The 18599-nt window shown below is 38.3% G+C and overlaps 1 protein-coding gene across 3 annotated transcripts; it reads left to right on the top strand.

Annotated features, from left to right (window-relative positions):
* The first annotated feature begins 1120 nt into the window (after nt 1-1120).
* Nucleotides 1121-17102, top strand: LOC119891521 (GTPase IMAP family member 8-like). Of its 3 annotated transcripts, XM_038703229.1 has the most exons (7): nt 1121-1181; nt 4408-4487; nt 6801-6880; nt 9185-9264; nt 12737-12793; nt 13106-14284; nt 14409-17102. In XM_038703229.1, coding segments are annotated over exons 4-7 (3402 nt in total). In that variant the 5' UTR covers nt 1121-1181; nt 4408-4487; nt 6801-6880; nt 9185-9263; the 3' UTR covers nt 16574-17102. The 3 variants fall into 3 exon arrangements, with proteins under 3 accessions (XP_038559157.1, XP_038559158.1, XP_038559156.1); XM_038703230.1 differs by lacking the exon at nt 6801-6880 and having other exon boundaries at nt 1126-1181; XM_038703228.1 differs by lacking the exon at nt 4408-4487 and having other exon boundaries at nt 1166-1181.
* Nucleotides 17103-18599: the final 1497 nt, after the last annotated feature.

Raw genomic sequence — 18599 nt, 5'->3', positions numbered from 1 at the left:
TTACCCAAATATTTTATTTAATTTCAAAAAGAATAATTGGGACCCTGTGACTCTGAATATTATTCCCACATTCTCAGTGCCCAGATTTTGTTGGAAGTAAGTTTTATATGTTCAAGTCAGGTTTTGAAATGCAAAGAGGGAAAAAGAATTCGACAGAAGACACTGAGCCAACAACTGTCAAGAAAATCTAACTAATGGATTAGATTTTTTTGCTTTACACTTTAATCAGCAGTAGAAGTTAGACATGATGATATGCTGTAAAACTTTATTTAAAAGCCAAGGCTTTTACTTGCTTAAATCACTGAAATCACCATGCCTATATTTGGGCAGGCCTTTAATTCCTTTCGCACAAAACTCTTGCTCTGCAAAGAAAATAGGCTAACATCAAACTGTGTTTTTTAACCAGTATAAACATTACTTGTATAAAAGTTGGGATATCAAATAACATCAATTGCAAATCATGCAGTAGATCTAGCTCTGACCGACAGCTTAGGCACTTCTATTTGTTAGGCAGCAAATAAAATTTAATTCACAAAGGAACTCCAAAGCGGAGTTGGGAGAACTCATATGTGATATGATGAGAGCAATGACCGCCCTCAAATCTCATGCAGATGAAGATTCAGAGCCATGTCAACAAACCTCCAGTGCCAAGGCCACAACTGTCACTGCTACGAAGGGCAAGGTCCTGTTCAACGCTGCCTGCGTCTTTAATTTCATTTAAAGCATTTATTTTATTTTTAGATCAAAAAGTCAGACTTCAGCTTCGTCAAATTAAATGAAAAAACAACCTCTAAACAGACAGTGGTGGAAGAAGATCTCAGATCCAATATATCAATGTAAAAATACTCCATGACAAGTAAAAGTTGTGCATTCAGTCCTGCTTAAATAACAGTACTGCACTATTAGTTGTGCAATAAAATATGCCCTGTGACTGACATCTGATTCTATCTTAAATTATTAGATTGTTAATAATGCATCACTGTTAGAGCAGCATTTTACTGCTAGCATCCCATATCCATGCTTCACTGAACATGAGGAGTTTCACAACAGGACACAAACAGCAGTTTCCTGATACACTCCCACCGGGCTCCTTCCTACACAGCGCTCTCTTCCTCTTCTTTTGTGAACTGTTACTTTCACTTTATTGTCTCGGACCGGTGGCGCAGCAACAACTGCACCTGGTGAGTCAACTCAACCAGAATCTGAATATATAAAGTGTTTTTATGTTCTGTAGGTGGTCTGTATAGAACAGGACAATGGATTGGCTGATGCTGTTTTATTACTAGGAGTATTGATGTTGATATTTCATCCATTGCCAGGGTATCTTTTTAACACCAGTCTTTCTTCATCACATGGCTGTCCAGAAATGGTTGTTGTGAAGCGTTACTTTACCATTAAATGAATAAGTAATAGACAGATTTTCAAATTTTAGAAAATCAGCAAGAGAAAACTGCTTAATGCATAATGATCTTGGCAAACACATTTCAACTATCACGAATTTGGCAGTGACTTCAGACTCAGATTCAAATTTAAATTATCTTTTTAACAAGCTAATTAAAGCATCCTCTCTCTTCACCCACATGCACTTCACATTTTTGTAAATATGTAATTTTATCATGTACTGTATATTGTGTTTAATGTATACATGAGTGGATTATGTACCTAATACATATAGTGTGTCCTTCTTCGGGGGGAGGGTGTGAGTGTGTTTGCTTGTGTTAAGGCAGGGAGAGCCTACGCATGACAATAAAGTTCAACTTGAAACTTGAATTCTGCAAATAAAACACAAAAAATTGTTCACTACCGGTTAAGACTCTTCACCGGCTGCCTGTGTCTTTTATATTTACCTACATCAGAGATATCAGACATATATTTTCATTTTATGTTCTAGACAGATCACTACGGTCCTCCACCGCTTTTATTTTAATTCCTTATGTGTCCCAAAAAAGTACCAGTTTTTTGCCCCTAAGCTGTTGAACAGGATATTAGAATTAAACGGAAATGAATAATCTACCTTTTATCTCTGGCTTTGGCCTAATTTTATGGTTTCGTTTTTAGCTGTTGTTATTTTAATCTAGCTCTGTGAAGAACGTTGGGCTGCTTATTTGCATGAAATTTTGCAATAATATTGAGTTGAGTTGAGATAGACCATCAGGTCAGACAGGCTTGAAGATAAAAGCACAAAAAATTATATTATAACTGTTTAATAATTCTACAATGCAAATATTAATAACTGATGTTTTGTTTCAATCAGTGTTTAATGTGAGAAATCTCTTTGTAGTCTCTTTATTTGTTGTCAACATGTGCACCAAAGTGACTCTTTCATATTTCAGTACGTTAAACTGCAGTCAAAAGAAGAACAGAATCAGACAGGAATCTACATTAAACTGTTGTTCAATGTTATGAGCTACTTTTAAAGGAACAAATGACTCTGTGGCATTCAGTACCAGTTAATATTTAGATGGGACATGCTGCTTCAATACTGATGCCATTTTAATTCCCTGCAAAATATGTTGAAGGAGAACACAAAAACTTTATATTTAAACATAATTTACATAATTTAAGTTTATTTATTAAAATAAATGATGTAACAAACTGCACAACAAAGTGCCCATATAAACAGAGTTTTAAAATTATTTTTTAATTCAATAGATGTTAAATTGTAGAAAGCAGCCTAGAAGATACCAACCACAAGTCCTTTAGATTGTCACACCTTATTTCATTCAGTGGGTCTGTAATAAACTGTTCTTTGTAGTTTTTACATGTTCTGTTAGGATCATATTTTAAAAATATATTTATATAGAAATACTTAAATTTTGTATTATATGTGTTTGAAATTCCTGTGGCCCATGTATCATGTTGAGACGTAGGCCTATCAAAAAGCCTCTTGGAGTGATGCTCTAAACCCAACAGGAAGTCAGCCATTTAGAATTTTATGGTAATTTTTGAATGATTTACACACTCAGTACTTTTATGAACTCCTCCTAGAGAACTAGTCTGACCGACGTCAGATTTTCCCCGTCTACTCTAAATCCATTGACAATTAAACAGTGAGTTTTCGTGAAACAGCGTGCCCGTGGCGTGCAAAATCGATGATTCGCCATGAAAGAGGAAGTTGTTGTAACTTCAGTGTACATGCTCACATCTGCACCTTTACGTGCTTGATAACTGTCCCGCCCCGAACACATCTACATGTTATAGTCGTAGTGCAAAGTGCTATGTAGCGCCACAAAGGGGACACAGGAAGTGATGATTAACATGTTTGTGCAACGTCCAAAGCCCATGGCAAATTCACAGCCACCTCAAATCTCAAGGCGTTACTTGCAGCTTTAATTTCCTTCTGTTTTCTTCTTAGGTTTCTTTGCCTAACACAAGTCAAATTTAAATATAAGGAACTTCAAATCAGCCTATGAAACACACGGCATGTGTTTTTATATTTCACAACGCAGCTCTACTGCTACTAAGAACCACAATTTTCGAAACTTTATCTTTTTCTTATCGCTGCTCTTCTCACAGGTCTCTGTGTGGTTAGCGCATGTCCTGACTGGGAATCTAACCCAGACTTCCTGTTTACCCAGTTTAACTGAGACACACTGAAGCTGAACATCAAACTGAAAATGTTACATTAAAAGAAATGCACACATTTTCTCAGCCTATGCACTATTTTATATTTTCAATTTAAGAATATTTTACTGTGGTCCCTTCTTTACCTTCAAAGTTTGCCAGTTATCTAAAGCATGCTCAGTAATCACTACCCCCAGAGCCTTAGAAAGTTCAGTATGTTTGCTATAAAAAAAAAATTTGTTTTCACCTGAAAAAATAATTTGGGATGTATGTTGGGATGTAAACAGAATTTCACTAAATATAACTAAAAGTCAATGGCACCGCTCAGGGCAACCACAGTGTTTTGGTGCACTCTGTTTGGTTTGTTAACTCAGTTTTCTGCTGTGATACACAGAAGTCTTTCACCATATGGAGCTGATGAACGTGTGTATTATTTTGTATACTTGTACATTTTCTGTATTTATAGATATTTATATTGATGTAAATGCTGTGTGTAGCGCATTTCTGGTCTTCCGACTATTCAAAGCACTGTTGACAATGTGCTCAAACAGAAAGTCCTACCCAATTTACATTTACTCATTTATCCCAAGCGACTAACATTTGAAACTAACAAAGCGACATTTGAGGAACAACTTACAAGCATCAACAGAGCATCTAATACAGATCTAAAACTGACAATACATACTAGTAAGAGCAGCAATAAGTACTATATGCCCAATTTAATATTATTGTTAACATTGTTATTCTATCTTTGTATTGTGTCTTTTTTACCAAAAACTGTTTAACAGCCAGCTGTAACTGAACTTTAAACTGTATCCTGATGATGATGTTGACATGTTACAGGACAGTTGGTGGCACAGAGTCTTTGACTTCAGCAGAACTCCTTAGAGATTAGAGGAGAGAGTCGAGCAACACTGACACAAGTAAGTATTCACTACTTTACCACTGACTCTGGCTGCTCATGGCTGCATATCCCACAGAAACCATTTTGCATTTTGCCTGCCTGATTTTGCTGACATGTTTAGATTTTGTTGACTAGTAGAAGCACAAAAAGCAAGCGCTATGTGTCAAATGATCATACCGGAAGCTTAATACTCTTTAAGCTATATTTATTAGCCAACAAAGCAGTCTGTGGTACAGTAACAACAACATACACCATGATAACATGCGAGATTTTCCTCACTCCGTGTTACTGTAGAACCCATTGTAATAATGATGGGACATGTGTATATGTGGTTGAAAAGGTGTCTGGCCAGCACTGATCTGAGTCTGTTTGTGATCACTTGAGACTCACTGAAGCTGCTTCAATACTGATGCCATTTTAATTCCCTGCAAAATATGTTGAAGGAGAACACAAAAACTTTATATTTAAACATAATTTACATAATTTAAGTTTATTTATTAAAATAAATGATGTAACAAACTGCCCAACAAAGTGCCCATATAAACAGAGTTTTAAAATTATTTTTTAATTCAATAGATGTTAAATTGTAGAAAGCAGCCTAGAAGATACCAACCACAAGTCCTTTAGATTGTCACACCTTATTTCATTCAGTGGGTCTGTAATAAACTGTTCTTTGTAGTTTTTACATGTTCTGTTAGGATCATATTTTAAAAATATATTTTATATAGAAATACTTAAATTTTGTATTATATGTGTATGAAATTCCTGTGGCCCATGTATCATGTTGAGACGTAGGCCTATCAAAAAGCCTCTTGGAGTGATGCTCTAAACCCAACAGGAAGTCAGCCATTTTGAATTTTATGGTAATTTTTGAATGATTTACACACTCAGTACTTTTATGAACTCCTCCTAGAGAACTAGTCTGACCGACGTCAGATTTTCCCCGTCTACTCTAAATCCATTGACAATTAAACAGTGAGTTTTCGTGAAACAGCGTGCCCGTGGCGTGCAAAATCGATGATTCGCCATGAAAGAGGAAGTTGTTGTAACTTCAGTGTACATGCTCACATCTGCACCTTTACGTGCTTGATAACTGTCCCGCCCCGAACACATCTACATGTTATAGTCGTAGTGCAAAGTGCTATGTAGCGCCACAAAGGGGACACAGGAAGTGATGATTAACATGTTTGTGCAACGTCCAAAGCCCATGGCAAATTCACAGCCACCTCAAATCTCAAGGCGTTACTTGCAGCTTTAATTTCCTTCTGTTTTCTTCTTAGGTTTCTTTGCCTAACACAAGTCAAATTTAAATATAAGGAACTTCAAATCAGCCTATGAAACACACGGCATGTGTTTTTATATTTCACAACGCAGCTCTACTGCTACTAAGAACCACAATTTTCGAAACTTTATCTTTTTCTTATCGCTGCTCTTCTCACAGGTCTCTGTGTGGTTAGCGCATGTCCTGACTGGGAATCTAACCCAGACTTCCTGTTTACCCAGTTTAACTGAGACACACTGAAGCTGAACGTCAAACTGAAAATGTTACATTAAAAGAAATGCACACATTTTCTCAGCCTATGCACTATTTTATATTTTCAATTTAAGAATATTTTACTGTGGTCCCTTCTTTACCTTCAAAGTTTGCCAGTTATCTAAAGCATGCTCAGTAATCACTACCCCCAGAGCCTTAGAAAGTTCAGTATGTTTGCTATAAAAAAAAAATTTGTTTTCACCTGAAAAAATAATTTGGGATGTATGTTGGGATGTAAACAGAATTTCACTAAATATAACTAAAAGTCAATGGCACCACTCAGGGCAACCACAGTGTTTTGGTGCACTCTGTTTGGTTTGTTAACTCAGTTTTCTGCTGTGATACACAGAACTCTTACACCATATGGAGCTGATGAACGTCTGTATTATTTTGTATACTTGTACATTTTCTGTATTTATAGATATTTATATTGATGTAAAAGCTCTGTGTAGCGCATTTCTGGTCTTCCGACTATTCAAAGCACTGTTGACAATGTGCTCAAACAGAAAGTCCTACCCAATTTACATTTACTCATTTATCCCAAGCGACTAACATTTGAAACTAACAAAGCGACATTTGAGGAACAACTTACAAGCATCAACAGAGCATCTAATACAGATCAAAAACTGACAATACATACTAGTAAGAGCAGCAATAAGTACTATATGCCCAATTTAATATTATTGTTAACATTGTCATTCTATCTTTGTATTGTGTCTTTTTTACCAAAAACTGTTTAACAGCCAGCTGTAACTGAACTTTAAACTGTATCCTGATGATGATGTTGACATGTTACAGGACAGTTGGTGGCACAGAGTCTTTGACTTCAGCAGAACTCCTTAGAGATTAGAGGAGAGAGTCGAGCAACACTGACACAAGTAAGTATTCACTACTTTACCACTGACTCTGGCTGCTCATGGCTGCATATCCCACAGAAACCATTTTGCCTGCCTGATTTTGCTGACATGTTTAGATTTTGTTGACTAGTAGAAGCACAAAAAGCAAGCGCTATGTGTCAAATGACCATACCGGAAGCTTAATACTCTTTAAGCTATATTTATTAGCCAACAAAGCAGTCTGTGGTACAGTAACAACAACATGTACCATGATAACATGCGAGATTTTCCTCACTCCGTATTACTGTAGAACCCATTGTAATAATGTTGTGACATGTGTATATGTGGTTGAAAACGTGTCTGGCCAGCACTGATCTGAGTCTGTTTGTGATCACTTGAGACTCACTGAAGCTGCTTCAATACTGATGCCATTTTAATTCCCTGCAAAATATGTTGAAGGAGAACACAAAACTTTATATTTAAACATAATTTACATAATTTAAGTTTATTTATTAAAATAAATGATGTAACAAACTGCCCAACAAAGTGCCCATATAAACAGAGTTTTAAAATTATTTTTAATTCAATAGATGTTAAATTGTAGAAAGCAGCCTAGAAGATACCAACCACAAGTCCTTTAGATTGTCACACCTTATTTCATTCAGTGGGTCTGTAATAAACTGTTCTTTGTAGTTTTTACATGTTCTGTTAGGATCATATTTTAAAAATATATTTTATATAGAAATACTTAAATTTTGTATTATATGTGTATGAAATTCCTGTGGCCCATGTATCATGTTGAGACGTAGGCCTATCAAAAAGCCTCTTGGAGTGATGCTCTAAACCCAACAGGAAGTCAGCCATTTTGAATTTTATGGTAATTTTTGAATGATTTACACACTCAGTACTTTTATGAACTCCTCCTAGAGAACTAGTCTGACCGACGTCAGATTTTCCCCGTCTACTCTAAATCCATTGACAATTAAACAGTGAGTTTTCGTGAAACAGCGTGCCCGTGGCGTGCAAAATCGATGATTCGCCATGAAAGAGGAAGTTGTTGTAACTTCAGTGTACATGCTCACATCTGCACCTTTACGTGCTTGATAACTGTCCCGCCCCGAACACATCTACATGTTATAGTCGTAGTGCAAAGTGCTATGTAGCGCCACAAAGGGGACACAGGAAGTGATGATTAACATGTTTGTGCAACGTCCAAAGCCCATGGCAAATTCACAGCCACCTCAAATCTCAAGGCGTTACTTGCAGCTTTAATTTCCTTCTGTTTTCTTCTTAGGTTTCTTTGCCTAACACAAGTCAAATTTAAATATAAGGAACTTCAAATCAGCCTATGAAACACACGGCATGTGTTTTTATATTTCACAACGCAGCTCTACTGCTACTAAGAACCACAATTTTCGAAACTTTATCTTTTTCTTATCGCTGCTCTTCTCACAGGTCTCTGTGTGGTTAGCGCATGTCCTGACTGGGAATCTAACCCAGACTTCCTGTTTACCCAGTTTAACTGAGACACACTGAAGCTGAACGACAAACTGAAAATGTTACATTAAAAGAAATGCACACATTTTCTCAGCCTATGCACTATTTTATATTTTCAATTTAAGAATATTTTACTGTGGTCCCTTCTTTACCTTCAAAGTTTGCCAGTTATCTAAAGCATGCTCAGTAATCACTACCCCCAGAGCCTTAGAAAGTTCAGTATGTTTGCTATAAAAAAAAAATTTGTTTTCACCTGAAAAAATAATTTGGGATGTATGTTGGGATGTAAACAGAATTTCACTAAATATAACTAAAAGTCAATGGCACCGCTCAGGGCAACCACAGTGTTTTGGTGCACTCTGTTTGGTTTGTTAACTCAGTTTTCTGCTGTGATACACAGAACTCTTACACCATATGGAGCTGATGAACGTCTGTATTATTTTGTATACTTGTACATTTTCTGTATTTATAGATATTTATATTGATGTAAATGCTGTGTGTAGCGCATTTCTGGTCTTCCGACTATTCAAAGCACTGTTGACAATGTGCTCAAACAGAAAGTCCTACCCAATTTACATTTACTCATTTATCCCAAGCGACTAACATTTGAAACTAACAAAGCGACATTTGAGGAACAACTTACAAGCATCAACAGAGCATCTAATACAGATCAAAAACTGACAATACATACTAGTAAGAGCAGCAATAAGTACTATATGCCCAATTTAATATTATTGTTAACATTGTTATTCTATCTTTGTATTGTGTCTTTTTTACCAAAAACTGTTTAACAGCCAGCTGTAACTGAACTTTAAACTGTATCCTGATGATGATGTTGACATGTTACAGGACAGTTGGTGGCACAGAGTCTTTGACTTCAGCAGAACTCCTTAGAGATTAGAGGAGAGAGTCGAGCAACACTGACACAAGTAAGTATTCACTACTTTACCACTGACTCTGGCTGCTCATGGCTGCATATCCCACAGAAACCATTTTGCCTGCCTGATTTTGCTGACATGTTTAGATTTTGTTGACTAGTAGAAGCACAAAAAGCAAGCGCTATGTGTCAAATGATCATACCATAAGCTTAATACTCTTTAAGCTATATTTATTAGCCAACAAAGCAGTCTGTGGTACAGTAACAACAACATACACCATGATAACATGCGAGATTTTCCTCACTCCGTGTTACTGTAGAACCCATTGTAATAAGCAGGCACATTTCACCTTTCTATGATACTATGATTAAGCATGCTACGTAGGTAAATGGTTTCTTTTTTTTGTTTTAGCTGTTTATTGTTAATTCACGATCAGGAGTCTGCACATTCTGTGACCCCTAGTGGCCATGTGATGGGAGCTCAGAAAAAAGTCAGGCAATGTAGTATAAAGAATGACCATAAGAAGGTTGATGAGGTGGATGGATGGGTCAGACAAACTCAGGACTTAACCCAGGAGACCCACGTAGGTGACATATGTCACAAGACTCAAACCACAATCTTTTCCTAAACCTTACCAAGTAGTTTTGTGGCCTAAACTTAACCAAACTGTGACTGTTTCACAACGTTAACCACGTGTTTAATGTCAACTGACTGACGTATGCCTGTCGCTGGACTGGCACTAGTCAAAGGTCATATATGTTGTTATGGGACAATTGACAATCAACCTGTTTTGTTGTTTAGGTATGAGGATGTGTTGGCATTTCCTGACTCTGTACAACTATCACTGTACAACTAGGCCTTTTTTTTTTTTAAATCGACAAAAGAAATTACTGACTTCTCCTTTAATTTTTTTGATAGAAGTTTAATCTTTATTAATTGCTTTCTAGCCAATAGAGAGCAGAAGAACTCCATAACAAGCTAACAGACACAGACATACCACCTCGGTCTCATCCCAGGGCATCAAATACAGACACTTTGAGAAAGCCTGACAAAGCGTCGTATTTGACGCACATAGTACCCTTCAATGTCTGTATGAGACGCCCTGGGCATTCAATGTAACACATCCGCTGTCACAACATTAACGACATATTTGCTTGCCCTTGGACACATTATTGAGAAACATGGTGTCTCTTTTCATGTACTTGCCCTTCAGATCCACAGACCCTGGGATGCTGAGTTCACTTACTGCCTCTTTGATGTCAAACAATTTCCTCTAGCTGAACTCAAACAAAACAGAGGTCCTGGTCATTGGGTCCCAGCAAATGGCAAAGCAAATACTGCCATCTGCCGGTTCCCTGGTGAATCATATCAGGCCTGTTGCAAAGCATCTTGGTGTCTGGTTCGACTGTAATTTAGGTTTCGAGCAGCACACCACAAAGCTTGTGCAATCATGTTTTTACCAGCTTAGAAATATATTAAAGAATACGATTGATGTTAACTTTTGAGGACACTGAGACCATTTTACGTGCCTTTATCATCATGTCTGGATTACTGAAACAGTCTTTTTACATGCCAAAAATCTATTGATCGACTCCAGAACTCAGCTGCCAGGCTTTTAACCAAGCCGAGTCGGTGAGCTCTTTTAAGTCCCTTCTTAAAACATAATTGTCTTTCCTGGAAATTCCTGATTTTAGTTGATTTTATTTTATTCAATTTTAGATTTATTTTGTCTTTACTTCTAACGTGTATTTTAGTGTTAATGTGTTAATGTTAAAGTGTTCTCTTGTTTTTATTGTGTATTTGGTTGTCTCTGAAAATAAAGATTATGATTATATTAAAAAGGCATTTCAAATCGATGCTGAAGACACATCCCTCAAGGGAGCAGTGGCCAACACTGTCCAGTACCCAGGGACCAACTCCAGATCGATATCAGAGTCTGGTCAATGACAATTTGCATTGAGCGAATTTGCATGAATTCACATCTTTGCATTGACTTTGTATGTAATCAAGCCGCGCAAAACGCTGGATTCGCTTTCAGTGTGAACATACCATTAAGGTGTTGGGGAGTGAGGTTTACTCACTGACCAGCCATGCTGGCTTCTATTACATCTGCATTTGGGTCCAATCGCCTTTTCCCTGGCAAACCCACCCTTACATCTGCTATTTTAAAAATTTTGTGGTTGGTTTGTTTGCTTTCACAACTGCACCAAGGTTTGTTTTAACCGAATCAAACATGTTAGGTGTGAAAGCAAACCTCTCACAGGAGTAGCAGGGGAACTATTAAGAGGGTAGTATGAATGAATGACAATACAACTAGGCCACAGTGTTCACGCTGGTGCTTTTTGTTGCATGAGACAAGAACCCCTTGTTAACTCTTTTAAATTTGCAATTGAGAACGGGACAACCAAAAAACAGTACTCACAGTTACTAACAGTTGTTTTTGAAAAAGTAAAATGATCCTCTTGAGTGCTCCAGATTCAGGTCAGTATACTTAATCACAATGCAATCTTTAAGTGTACATGAATAATGTAGATGTACATTATTCATTATTACTTTATATAAAATAAGCCGACAACTTCAACGCTATGCTAAACAAGATAAAGTAAGACATTCAAAGGAGCCTAAAGACATCTCTTAAAGGTAGAAATAATACAGTTAAAATTAATGTATTACCACATCTCAACATTCTTTTTGCTGTTGCTCTGCCCCCCTGCAAATTAAACAATAAGACGTTCATTCCATAGCTTCCAATTTCATTCTGGATGGGAGACGGCCCAGGATTCACTTGACTACACTCCAGCGACCGAAACTGTTGGGTGGTCAGGCGGTACCACGCTTTGAATTTCAAATCAGGCAGTTCAGCTGATGGGTTACCTCAGGGTCTACAACGGCATGGAAAAATATTGAATCTGCTAAGTTAGTACCATACAGACTGCAAGACATTCTGTTCTCTATTATAAGAACTCATACAATTAATTCATCATTGCGAGCTCTATATGGGTGTGGAGGAGGGTGAATGTTGGATGGGTGGCCAATTAGATTTGGTCAGGACACACCACTAAGGCATAATCAGAATATATTATTTGGTAGCCGGCCATTTATTAAACCTTCTCGGTCATCTCTGGGAATAAATATGTTGACGGTATGGTGACATGGCATGGTGAGGTCTTCGTTTCATCCAGGACTTAAGAACACAGTTTTCTCTTCCTGCATCTTCCTTTTTTGTATACTTTCAGCTAAGGTCAGCCTTGAAAGCATATGGAGTTCCCTGGGAACTTTCCCCTCCCCTCACATCCCATGTTGCAATGGGTTACGCCACTATTGGGCAAATAGTGCACAATATATAGTAAATTAACTGAATATAGAGCAATGCCTTTACCATTAGAGGCCATTTGTAACATGGAGCTTTGAAGTTTAAATATAGTTTTAGATTGTGATACGGTGTGGTACACTGCAAAAACAAAAACATCTATAAGATGATTCTGACATTTGACACTGATGGTTCTTTTTTTTTTTTTTACAGTGTCCACACAAAGCACTTCATCGAGTTCATCACCAGCAGAAAGCACAATCAAACAACGTGAGGAAATTATTCATTCATACAACATATATTAGCAAAATTATCAGCCTTTAAAAGAAAATGTTGAAAACTGTAAAACGATGACAATGTCTGAAACGTGTAATTCTGCTTATCCAATCAACTAGAGTTAAACATAGCTTGACACATGAACCCTTTGTTGAAAGAACAAATATTGTAGTTATAAAAGAGATCATCATACATTGATGGTATCTTTAGATTTGGTTTATTTCTGTCAGTTTGTAAAATAGTGAATCAACATATATCTTTGCTATGATCTTTATTATAATGCTTTATCTTTCTGTTATATTGCAGCCTCTGCGATTAGAATTATGCTGCTGGGGAAGAGTGACAACGATAAGACAAAACTTGGTAATTTTATGCAAAAGGATCCAGAATTTCAAGTTCAAAAACAGTCCCAGAATAAGCATTGCATTTCTGGAGAGTGGAGAGGAAAATCATTAACAGTAGTGAAAGCTCCAAACATCTTCAGTCTGTCTGTGGAGACAGTGAGAGAAGAGATGAGGAAGTACATCAATCTTTGTCCTCCTGGACCAAATGTTCTGCTGCTGTTAGTGAAGGTTTCAAAGTTCACTGAGGAGAACAGACAAACACTGAAGTTCATCCTGAGTTTGTTTGGTCAAGATGCTTTTAAACACTCAATGGTCATCATGAATGACAAATACTGTGAACAAAATGGCTCTGTTAATCAACTCATTGAAGAATGTGGAAAAAAGCAACACAGCATGTTTGCAAATGACCACACATTGTTAATGGAGAAGATTAAGAACATTGTTCTTAAAAACAAAGGAACCTTCCTCACCTTCACTGAAGAGACCATCAGACCAAAGTCTGAACATATCAAACCAGCTTTAAACCTGGTTCTGTGTGGGAGGAGAGGAGCAGCTAAGACTTCAGCAGCCAAGGCCATTTTAGGTCAGACAGAGTTTCATTCAGTCTCCGTCTCATCAGAGTGTGTTAAACATCAGAGAGAGGTGTGTGGACGTTGGGTTTCCCTGGTGGAGCTGCCTGCCTTGTATGGAAAACCTCAGGAGGCAGTGATGGAGGAATCACTCAGGTGTATCTCCCTCTGTGAACCTGAGGGCGTCCATGTCTTCATCCTGGTCCTACCTGTGGGTCCCCTCACTGATGAAGACAAGAGAGAGTTAAAGACCATCCAGAATACATTCAGCTCTCGAGTCGATGACTTCACCATGATTCTGTTCACTGTGGAGTCAGATCCTGCAGCTCCAGCTGTTGTTAACTTTCTAAAGGAAAACAAGGACATCCAGGAGCTCCGTCAGAGCTGTGGAGGAAGAGATGTTGTTCTCAACATCAAGGACAAGCAGCAGATCCCAGAGCTGCTGGACATGGTGGACAAGATGAGACAATCTGAAAATAAACCATCCTGCTATACAGCTGTAACATTTGCACATGCACAAATGGAAAAAGTCATACAACTTGAGAGACTGATGAAGAAGAACAAGATCACTTGTAAGTACTTTGAATTAAAATGTTTTTTCTGTGTCCTGAACCATGTTGATCATCACAGTCTTGAACCTTCACAGTAGCTGCTGAGAATATTAGTAAAGTAACTCCTGTTCATCTTATTTCACAGGTGATGATGAGGAGCAGAGACCAGAGAGTCTCAGGATTATGCAGCTAGGAAAGACTGGAAGTGGAAAGAGCTCTACAGGAAACACCATTCTAGGAAGAAAAGAGTTTAAAGCCAAATCAAGTCAAACATCAGTCACCAAACATTGTCAGAAAGCACAGAGTACAGTGGACGGTCGTCCGGTCGTTGTGGTCGACACTCCTGGTCTGTTTGACACAACTTTGTCCCATGAAGAGGTTTATGAGGAGATGGTGAAATGCATCAGTCTTCTGGCTCCAGGACCACATGTCTTCCTGTTGGTGTTACAGATCGGCAGACCAGAGGAGAAGGAGACATTAAAACTCATCAAGGAAGGCTTTGGGAAGAATGCTGAAAAGTTCACCATCATTCTTTTAACTGGAGGAGATAAACTAAAGCAGGATAAAGTTTCCATTGAAGAATACATTGAACAGGACTGTGATGATTCCTTTAAGAAGCTGATCTCTGACTGTGGAGGAAGATACCATGTGTTTAATAACTATGATGAAGAAAACCGCACACAAGTCAGTGAGCTGATAACCAAGATTGACAGCATGGTGAAGGAAAATGGAGGCAGCTGCTACACCAATGAGATGCTGCAAGAGGCCGAGGCAGCTATAAAGAAAGAAATGGAGAGAATCCTGAAGGAGAAGGAAGAAGAGATGAAGAGAGAGAGGGAGGAGCTTCAAAGAAAACATGAGGAGGAAATGGAAGAGATGGAAAGAAGAATGGAAGAGCAGAGAGCAGAAACTGAAAAGGAAAGAGAAATGAGAGAAAAACAACTTAAAGAAAAGGAGGAGAAGATAAAGAAGGAACATGAGGAGAGAAAGAAAGAACAGGAAGTAAGAGAAGAAGAAGAAGACATGAAGAGAAAACAACAGGAAGAAATTCAACGACAGGAGTGGGAACGAAAAACAGAAGCTTTGGAGCAACAAATAAAGTTAAAATCAGAGGAAAAGGAAATGATTGACAGAAAGCTGAAGGAGAGCAGAGAAGAGATGAGAAAAGAACGAGAGAACTGGGAGAAAACACAAAAAGAATGGTGGAAAAAACAAAAACAAGAAGAAGAACAGAGACGACAAGAGGAAGAAACTAGACTTAGAAAGCTTCAAGAAGAATATGAACAGGAAAGAGAAAATTATGAGAAGAAAAGAAATGAAGAGGACAGAATCAGAAGAGAACAAGAGGAAAAAGAGAAAGAAGAACAGAGAGCAGAAATTGAAAAGGAGAGACAACTGAGAGAAAAAGAACTTAAAGAAAAGGAGGAGAAGATAAAGAAGGAACGTGAGAAGAGAAAGAAAGAACAGGAAATGAGAGAAGAAGAAGACAGGAAGAGAAAACAAAAAGAAGAAATTCAACGACAGGAGTGGGAACGAAAGGTTGAAGCTTTGGAGAAAAACATAAGATCAGAGTCAGAATCAAAGGAAACAATTGACAGAAAGCTGAAGGAGAGCAGAGAAGAGATGAGAAAAGAACGAGAGAAATATGAGAGAGAACAAAGAGAATGGTGGGAAAAACGATGTCAAGAAGAAGAACAGAGACGACAGGAGGAACAAACAAGACTTAGAAAGCTTCAAGAAGAATACAAACAAGAAAGAGAAAATTATGAAAAGAAAAGAAAGGAAGAGGACAGAATCAGAAGAGAACAAGAGGAAAAAAGGAAAAAAGAACAGAGAGCAGAAATTGAAAAGGAGAGAAAACTGAGAGAAAAAGAACTTAAAGAAAAGGAGGAGAAGATAAAGAAGGAACGTGAGGAGAGAAAGAAAGAACAGGAAATGAGAGAAGAAGAAGACAAGAAGAGAAAACAACAGGAAGAAATTCAACGACAGGAGTGGAAACGAAAGGTTGAAGCTTTGGAGCAAAATATAAGATCAGAGTCAGAATCAAAGGAAACCATTGACAGAAAGCTGAAGGAGAGCAGAGAAGAGATGAGAAAAGAACGAGAGAACTGGGAGAAAACACAAAGAGAATGGTGGAAAAAACGAAAACAAGAAGACGAACAGAGACGACAGGAGGAACAAACAAGACTTAGAAAGCTTCAAGAAGAATATGAACAGGAAAGAGAAAATTATGAAAAGAAAAAACTGGAAGAGGACAGAATTAGACGAGAACAAGAGGAAAAAGAGAAAAGACATCAAGGAGAACTATAAGAAAGAAATGGAGGATCTGAAGAAGACATATGAAGAGGAGGCCAGAAAGAAAGCTGAAGAGTTTAATGAATTCAAAGAGAAATACACCAAGGAGTTTACAGCTCAGAAGAAACAGCATGAGGCAGAAATGACAGAGAAAGATAAACAATTTGACTTCTTAAAGGCACTTTCAGCTCACAAAGAAGAACAAATGAAGCAAGTATATCGAGGTAAAATTTCTGAAGTCTTGAAATGTGTGACCAAAAAGAAAGACAATAAGAAACGAATCAAGCGCTTACTGGAAAAACATGAACAAGAAATGAAGAATAAGAAAAATGAGGAGGAAAAGAAAAATCTGCATGAAACACATGACAAACAAATAAGTGAACTGATAGAGGAACTTATGAAACAAGACGGCACAAGCTGTCCCATATTATGAGGCTTTGTTTCATGTCTCATCAACAGAGCATCCAACGAAGGTTAAAATCAAGGGCAACTGGACTTGGTTGAGGATCCTGGAAGACGTTTCGTCCCTCATCCAAAGGACTTCTTCAGTTCTGACTGACTGGCAGGGAAACTCAGCTATTTAACCTCAGTGGGGTCGTTATCCCGGGTCATCGATACCGCTGGTTCGTTAGTGTTCCTTGTTGCTGTGACGACAGTCGTTACAGTCGTTAAGACTACCTGTGGCCGAGACTGAACGACCATCGTTGGTATCTTCACCTGAGGCCAATAGGTTACGTTTGTTGAGTTTCCTGAGAAGTGATGAAAGGACAACATTGTAAGTGGGGGATAAGTGGTGGCGTAGACCCCCTCCCCTGTTCAATGACGGCTTCTCAACCCTGGTGTAGATGCTTCCTTGACACCTCTTTCAAACCATCCATCTTCTCTGTCTAAAATGTGCACCTGGTGGTCCTCAAACGAGTGTCCTCTGTCCTTCAGATGTAAGTAGACAGCAGAGTCTTGACCTGAGGAGTTGGCCCTTCTGTGTTGAGCCATGCGTTTGTGTAGTGGTTGTTTAGTCTCCCCAATATACAGGTCTGTGCATTCCTCACTGCATTGGACCGCATACACTAGATTGCTTTTCTTGTGTTTGGGTGTGCGGTCTTTGGGGTGTACCAGCATCTGTCTTAGTGTGTTCTTGGGTTTAAAAAACACAGGGATGTTATGTTTGTTAAAAATCCTCCTGAGTTTCTCTGATACTCCAGACACGTATGGAATCACAATGTTGTTGCGTTTGACCTTCTTTTCCTCCTCCCCTGTAGTTTTGTTCTTCTTGGATCTTGTGGCTGTTTTCACAAAAGCCCATTTAGGGTATCCACAGGCTGTAAGTGCCCCCTTCAGGTGTTTCTGTTCCTTCTCTCTGGCTTTTGCACTTGTTGGTATGTTTTCCGCTCTGTGGTAGTAAAGTAAAGTTCTCATGACCCCTAGCTTGTGCTCCAGTGGGTGGTGGGAATCAAAAAGTATTGATCTGTGTGTGGGGGTTTTCTGTAAACACCAATCTGCAGGCTCCTGTCCTCTTCAGTGTGTCCAGGTAGGCTAAACTGTTGTTGTGGACATCTTCTCGTGTGGACTCGATGTGAGTCTTCACAGAATTGATGTGTTCTGTGAAGGAACACAAACGAACCAGCGGTATCGAAGATCCTGACAAACGACCCCACTGAGGTTAAATAGCTGAGTTTCCCTGCCAGTCAGTCAGAACTGAAGAAGTCCTTTGGATGAGGGATGAAACGTCTTCAAGTATCTTCAACCAAGTCCAGTTGCCCTTGACTTTAACCTTCGTTGGATAACAATGACCTGGATGACTGAGAATCTCCACAGACATCAACAGAGCAGTTTCAGATGTTTTCCCTTTTTTCTGTTTTCTTTTGGTCTCCATAACTGAAACTTTAAAGACACAAAGATTTCAATGTAATATTTTGCAGTGGACTACACTGTAACCACGGCCACATAAATACTTCTCATTGGCTGTCGGGTGTCTAAATCAGTAGCTTATAATATTAAACTGCAGGTTACCGTAGCAGCAGTACTGATGTAGTTAACTGAC

Source organism: Micropterus salmoides, unplaced genomic scaffold, assembly GCF_014851395.1.
Source record: "Micropterus salmoides isolate LMB-PRFRI ecotype aquatic unplaced genomic scaffold, ASM1485139v1 Ms_hic_scaffold_7, whole genome shotgun sequence".
In the NCBI taxonomy this organism is placed as follows: Eukaryota; Metazoa; Chordata; class Actinopteri; order Centrarchiformes; family Centrarchidae; genus Micropterus; species Micropterus salmoides.
The sequence above is the reverse complement of the archived record's forward strand: the minus strand, read 5'-3'. Positions and strand labels throughout refer to the sequence as shown.